Here is a 7,615-nt window from a genome sequence, read left to right as displayed (position 1 = left end):
ATGGGGCATTCTTGACCATTGTCAGCATGTTCAGTGTTATTTATATGTAGATGAACGACTACTGCTCCTACGATCATTCATCCCCATACAGCTTCATTGTCTTGATAACAGAAGGTGTTTCTTGTATGTGCTGATTCCATTCACACGCGGCCATGGGGCCTGTCTGACAACGCACGTATACATCACTTTATTGAATCACTCGGCGGTAGCCCTGAACATGCAGTGACATTAGCTGATCCGCCTGGAAAGTCACAGTGCACAAACCCCCTGCAGCAGACGGTGCCCAGGAGCCCATTAGGCTAGGGCTACCCAACGACATAGGGCACAACTACACTGCAATATGTCGCGGGACACTGAGGTCGCACGACAATGTTTATAATGACAGTCTATGGTGTAGCACTGCCACATGCTGCGATGCCACAGTCGCAGAAAACTCCATCTTGTCATACATAGAAGCATAAAAATGGCGGACTCACATAGAAGCCTGTGGAGCATGTCCAGCACATCACTGGCTTGTTATAAGGCTGCATTCACATCTGCACTCGGATTTCTATCTTTATGTCCTAGGAACTGTAAAACGAAACTAATGGGACTGCCGGCTCTGTCCCGGGAGGCCACATTGATGATAATCTGCGGGCTGCAAAATTTCCATCACGGTGTCCGTCATTTTACCGGGAAAAAAAAAAGAGCTGCCTCCTAGAGCTCCTGCGCACGGACGTCATTTTTTTTTCCCGTTTCCATGCTGTTTTTTTTGTGGCCCGTAGGCAGATCCATTCACTTCAATGGGTCCGCATTAAAACGTAATATACGCCGTGCGCACTCTATGTCCGTATTATTGTTCGCAGTACGGACAGAGATAGGACTGTTCTATTATGCGACATCTGCAGAATGCACATGGGCTGCGGTCACATATACAGTACCTTTTTTGGGTGTTTTGTGGATTTTTTTGTGTTTTTTTGGGGGCAAATATGCCAGTTCTAAATGTTGCATGGAAGTCTATGGGAAATATTAGATGCAGGACAGATTTTTTCTATTAGCGCTTTCTCAGCCTTGAGGTACAATGGTATTTTCCCCGGTCCCAGCGTGCTCTGGATCTGGAGTTTTTTCCCTCACTGCCCGGCACTTTTCTCCCACAGACCTCCATTTAGGGCGGGTGTTCTCCATCCTGAACCCCTCTTATCCTCTCCACAGCAATAAACCGCATCTGACCCCTGCATCAAATCAATGACCTCTATTCAGACAGGGGGGGGGGCTGTAGATATATATTTAATTAACTTAAATAACCTCTTTCATAACTATTACGCTTGAACTTTTTTCAGGATTTTAATCTCACTTCATGAAAATACCCAGCTTGCAGGTGACAGAGTGAATACAGACGCATACATAACGCACGCCCTGCCCCCTCCCCACAACAACACGGCAAGTCACGCGCTCGCCAGTCACATGAGCCCCACGGGCAAAGAATTGCCCAATCCTAGCGCGGGAATCTTGTTGCGGGCGGGGCCTTAACCGGGTTATATAAGAACACTGGGCTGAGCAATGCCTGTAGTTCCCAGCGAGTGATCCTGCAGCGAGGTAAGTGGTGTAGTGCGGTGGGCAGCAGCTGTGCTGGTGGGAGGAGGGGCGAGGCAGTGGAATGCCTGGAACGTGTTTGGGTCGGGGTGGGCTGTGTGTATACGGGTTATCCCTATGCGGTGTTGATGCGGTTTTCCTGCTTTTTGTACTTCTATAGTGTTAGGCGAACAGAACGTTACCCCCTATACCAGTGGTATGCTCCGCTCGGCCATACCCATCACTGGCCTCCCTCGCACTGGGGATCTGCCCGTTCCCTCCCTGCTGATGAGTCAGCTCTTGTCCTCCGTCCTATCCCTGGTTATCGTGTTTCCCGGCTGCGTCCTCCTGGGCTCGTACATCACGTGACCTAACACTTCCCGTCCATAGGCACCGGGGGGTTCATTGTGTAAACGAGGTGGGGGCAGGGAATGGCCTCTTGACCCTTGCTTTGACCAGTTCTGCTAGGAGTCTGTGGGGTGGTAGGTAACACTTGTACCCTATAGGGGGGAGGGGAGAGTGTATGATAGATGTCAATGAGCAGGTGGATCTAATGTAGATATGTCCCATCCCATAAAGCCACAACATAAGCTTCCAATATTTGAGGGGGGGGGGGGGGGGAGAGTATAGCAGGAACTTGAAGGTCAATCGGGTATAAAGGTGGTTGTGCAGTAGTATAATTGTGGCCCGTCCTCAGGACAGGTCATCAATATCTGATCTGAGAAGGTTTGACTCCTGGCACCCCTGCGATCAGCTGTGGCGGTGGTGTAATTAGTTTCTCCCATTTGCTTGAATGGTGTGAGCAGTTGTGGTTATGCTGTAAAGAGTATGCTCTGGTCGCACCATGACCCCTTCAAACAGTTGATCGGCGGGGGTGCCGAGTGTTGACCCTTGTTCTGGTATTGATAAAGGATCAACATTAACCCACTGCACAGCCCCTGTAACTCACCAGTGAGGTTTCTGTCCAGATGTCCATTCAGAACATGCAGCTGTCTTCTGTCTTTCACCCAGGACTGGCCCGTTTAAGTGTGCGGTCCATTTACCGCTCGTGGCACTAGGAGCTTTTATGGGGAGATATATTATAGACTAGTGTATTTTTACACCAGTCATGATATCCCCTGTGCTGCTTGAGGATGCACTTCATCACTAGCTAGGTGCACTGCCAGCTGGAGGGTGCACCTAATCACATCGATTGCAGCTCTCAGCTGCTGTAGATGTGTGGCTCCTGGCCTCGCCACTCCCCACCTGCACCACAGCCCTTCTAGGAACCGGTGAGTGCAGTGTACAAACCAGACTTGCAACATTGTTTAAATGTTGTTGCACGAAAATAGATTTAATGCGAACAAAGGGGAAATGACAGAGCTCGGCTGAGTTCCATTATCCCTGAAGGTGGTGTAAGCAGTGCCTGCTCCTCTTCACTAGCCGATAACATGACTTATGCCTGTATAGGCAAATCAATGGGCTATTGACTACAACCCCACAGTTGTGCCAGCTATATAGCAACCTCTACCGCGTGAACTACAACTCCCAGAATTCTCCATTCACTTCTATGGGAGCTACAAGAACAGCTAAAGTGTGCACGTGGTTCATTCCACAACAGCTGGAGTGCCAGAGGTGGCTGGCTCCTGCACTCTGGGTATTGTGGGATGTAGGCATCTAAAAGGGTTCAGCCATCAGAGACCTACCAATGTCCACTTCTAGGGTTTAAATAAAATACCCCCACACTCTAGTACTGACCACACATTAATCAGGCCAGCTAGTCACATTTGCTGCTTTCTTGACTGCTTGTCATATACCTTTAACCCTTTCCTTCTCTTACAGCAACCATGACTCTCTACATACTTGCCATTGGGCTTTGTTTAACTACTGTTCTGGCTGCTCCTACAACAGACCCGGCATTGGACCAGCACTGGCAGAACTTCTTGAGTTTCTACTCAAAATCCTATCAACCGGTAAGAAGCTTGGTAATGTTTTCACAACTGGTTGGAAGTGTTTTATACTGAATGTGATTACTTTTCCTGAGCAGAAGTGATTTTAAAGAGGACCTGTCACCACTTGCACTCCCTTGAAATGACCCTGGAGCATCTATTCTTATGACTCTGCCTTTCCTTCCAGAAACTATCAATTCATAGCAGTTGCTTCCAAGTCCAGATGGGTGTTGAGAAGTGTAAAAATGGCAGAACATGGTCATACAAATAGATGCCCCAGGGTTATTTCAAGGGGGTGCAAGTGGTTAGGTTAGTAACAAACATGTCTGCTTCAGATGTGTATAAATCGATGGGATGGACTATCTCTCAGTAGGATAGTCTTGCTCTAGAGTTATGGTGCACTTACATATGCAGACTGAGCAGCAGTGATTGAGAACTCTTCCTTCCTGCTTGCCTAAGGAGATGAGTGGTGACTGTCACCCAGTTTCACCCAATGACGGTATAATAAACGATACTGGGAGAACTGATGAGTTGGTAACGAGTAACAATGTAGTTCAGCATACAGATTCAGTTGCAGTTCTGTGGCTCTTATTAAGCAGTTCGCCAGGCTTTTACTATTGATGACCTATCCTATGGCTAGGTCATCAATATCAGATCAGCGGGTGTTTGAGACCCAGGACCCTGCTTATCAGCTGTATGGAGGAAAGGCGCACACCATGCACGTCCCTTCTATCTTCCTACTAGCTGCTGCTGCTCTGGCAAAGCAGCGGCGCACAGAAAGGGAGACAGCATGTGTGCCTTCGCTTACAGCTGATTGATGGGGGTCCTGGATATCGGACCCCCACTGACCTGATATTGATGACTTCGGTCAGCTCTTAGGGGCTCATCAGGCAGGTTCTGGTTCAAGGCGTTGTCCAAGTAGTGTTCACTTGCATAAATGTATTGGTAATGATCTCATTTCCTCTACAGAGGGAAGCTGGCTGGAGGCGAGTGGTATGGGAGAAGAATCTGAAGACTATTGAAGTGCACAACATGGAATATGCCATGGGCAAACACACTTACAGGCTTGGCATGAATCATTTTGGGGACATGGTAAGCTTTTTTTTTTTTTCGGTATAAACTGATGCCTTTTGACATGGCACAAGTGGGGCATTGGGTAACACATTGCTTCTGTTTGGGGCATGTGTCACAACCTGTATGGCCACTCATAATATTGGGCATGTAATGGGATCTGTGTATCCTTTGTGCTGTCCCCTAACCTGGTGACTCCTGTTCTAGACTACAGAAGAATTCAGACAGATACACAATGGCTACAAACACAAGTCAGACAAGAAGAGAGGATCAACCTTTATGTCTCCAAACAACTATCAGCCCCCCAAGAGTGTTGACTGGCGCAAAGAAGGATATGTAACGCCAGTTAAGGATCAGGTATGTATTTCATGGTCGATAAATGGGAACACATGGGCTTGAACTTATGTGTTCTGCTTAAATGGTCCAAACTGTCTACATAGTTTCAAAAGTCTGCAAGTGGTCTTGAATCGCTGGTCAGTTCCTCTAAGTTGAGTTAATGAAATCTGCGTACTTAATAACTGAGGACTTGCATCTTATTACCTCTTCATTCCCACTTTGGTTTTTCCTCTTAGGGTCAGTGTGGCTCCTGCTGGTCCTTCAGTGCCACTGGAGCTCTGGAAGGACAAAACTTCAGAAAGTCTGGGAAACTGGTTTCACTAAGTGAGCAAAACCTTGTTGACTGCTCTAGGCCAGAAGGCAATGAAGGCTGCAATGGAGGTCTCATGGATCAAGCTTTCCAATATGTTTTGGACAACAAGGGCATTGACTCTGAAGAGTCTTACCCATACATTGCCAAGGTAAGACTAGTCTCACCCTTGCCATTTTTAATTTAGGTTCCGCAGTGTTGTAAGCAGTAGCTGACAGTTTACCTTTCATTACAGGATGACCAAGACTGTCAGTACAATCCTAATAACAATGCTGCAAATGACACTGGTTTCATGGATGTAACATCTGGAAGCGAGAAGGAGTTGATGAAGGCTGTGGCTTCAGTTGGTCCTGTGTCTGTGGCAATTGATGCTGGACATCAATCATTTCAATTCTATCAGAGCGGTGAGTGTTCCATCGGTTCTACCATTATTTACTTGCCCAGAACATGGAACACTATGCCAAGGAGCAATGCGCCAATTTTCAGTGTTGGCTCTCACCTGAGTAAAGCGGGCCCACTTGCCACGGAGTCTGCCATTTTTATGCCTGTGTAAATCTAGCCCTGGGACTGACTTGTTATGGTTTCACCACATGTAATGACAATGCTTCTTGCAGGTATCTACTATGATCCTGAATGCAGCAGCACAGATCTGGATCATGGTGTCCTTGTGGTTGGCTATGGCTTTGAAGGAGAAGATGTTGATGGCAAGAAGTACTGGATAATTAAAAACAGGTAGGACACAAACCTAAAAGGCCATGATCCTTTCCCTGAAGGGTTGCAGCAAGCTCTAGACTTCCCTGTTCACGGGATGGGAATATGGCAACAAAAACATCCACCAATCATTGGGCTGACAGCAGAACGATGTACTTTACTGTCTCCAGAAGTCCCATTAGAGAACTGAGTGGCAGCAAATGACTGTCACTGCTTTCATAGGGCGGGTGTAGGACCTCTCAGTCTTGGATCCTATTGGGATACGTTTAAATCTTGATGACCACTTTAACATCAGTTAGTATGTGTTTCTGATTCTGCTCAGATATAAAATGTGGTTCTTGGACATGTTGTAACTCTTTCCTTTTCTTTCCTTAGCTGGAGTGAGAAATGGGGCGACAAGGGTTACATTAACATTGCCAAAGACAGAAAAAATCACTGCGGAGTTGCTACAGCTGCCAGCTATCCTCTAGTTTAGTTTTATAAAGACTTTTTATTTTAAGACACTAGGCACATGTTCTGATCTTTTACCAGTTGTGGCAATGCTGCAGGATCACAACTAGATGCTGGGAAACATTGCCAGGATGCTGCTTTGTTTTAGTACTGTGTTTTTTATTTTGACTAATGTTTTTATATTGTAAAATAAAATTGTTTTAATCCAACTTTGTTTACCATCATGAGTGTTATAAATGTCACAATGTGCTTGTTCCCTTTAACGAAGTTGTGAATACATGATGTATGCTGTAAATCACATCAGCACAGTCTGTATGTAGCATGTTGGAGCACAGCCATCAGTGATGGCTAACCCTTTATACACATGTCCCCCATACACATTAGTCTGTCAGCCAAGCACACAGAATGGCAGGTTTAGTGAGAGCTGCTGCCAGGCACTTCTGTGGAGAGTAAAGAGGTCACCACCAGAACACAGGCTTTTAGCCAAACTAAGTGTGAGGGAACTGGGAGGGAGTCAGAAGAGCTAGCTAAGCAAGTTGTCATTGGGCTGACCACTATTAAACGTGTGTGCGCGTGCCATCTGCTAAAGGCCCTTGTAGTAGTATTTCTCTGCTTTCATACAGAAGTAGGTTTTCTGAAAGCCAGCCCTTGCAGAGTTGGGATATTTGTATGGAGGTGTTCGCCCATTAAAGGGAACCTGTCATCACCTTTGTGCTGCCCATACTAACGGCAGTATAAAGTATAGACAGGTGAGTTGATTTCAGCGCGCTGTCATTTATAAGTTAGGAGTAAGTGGCTGCTGAAAACCAACATTGCAGAATAGGCCTAAAAAAAAAGTCCTGGCCACCTGAGAAGAGTCATGGTTATTCATAAATTCCTGCCCACCTACTGATGACTGACAGTCTTCTACCTAGTTTTCTCTCTAGGAGAGAACTGCTGATCATCAGCAGATGGGTGGGAGACTATGCATAACCAGGACTCTTCTCAGGTAGATTTGACTCTTCTCAAGCCCTGGGCTGCAAGGATTATGATGCTGGTTCTTGGCAACCACTTACTTTTAGCTGATGTGTGTCACACCGCTGACATCAACATTTCTGTCACTACTTTCTACTGCTCTAAGTATGGTCCGCATAAAGCTGATGACAGGATCCCTTTAAAGCTGACAGGTTCTCTTTAAAGCGGTTGTCAGGGCTGTGCCCCTGCTGGGAAAAACCTCACCTGCCTGCCCACTGTCCTGTCATTCCCTGCTGGACATGGA

The 7,615-nt window shown here is 46.6% G+C and overlaps 1 protein-coding gene across 1 annotated transcript; it reads left to right on the top strand.

Annotated features, from left to right (window-relative positions):
• Nucleotides 1-1,458: 1,458 nt before the first annotated feature.
• CTSL (cathepsin L) lies at nt 1,459-6,620 on the top strand. Its single transcript, XM_040417001.1, has 8 exons — nt 1,459-1,575; nt 3,373-3,503; nt 4,449-4,571; nt 4,758-4,907; nt 5,123-5,347; nt 5,432-5,600; nt 5,811-5,928; nt 6,283-6,620. The coding sequence occupies exons 2-8, from the start codon at nt 3,378-3,380 to the stop codon at nt 6,380-6,382; spliced, it is 1,011 nt and encodes a 336-aa protein (XP_040272935.1). The 5' UTR covers nt 1,459-1,575; nt 3,373-3,377; the 3' UTR covers nt 6,383-6,620.
• The last annotated feature ends 995 nt before the right edge of the window (nt 6,621-7,615 follow it).

Source organism: Bufo bufo, chromosome 2 (genome assembly GCF_905171765.1).
Source record: "Bufo bufo chromosome 2, aBufBuf1.1, whole genome shotgun sequence".
Lineage (NCBI taxonomy): Eukaryota > Metazoa > Chordata > Amphibia > Anura > Bufonidae > Bufo > Bufo bufo.
Note: the sequence above shows the minus strand (reverse complement) of the source record. Positions and strands in the feature narration are given on the sequence as shown.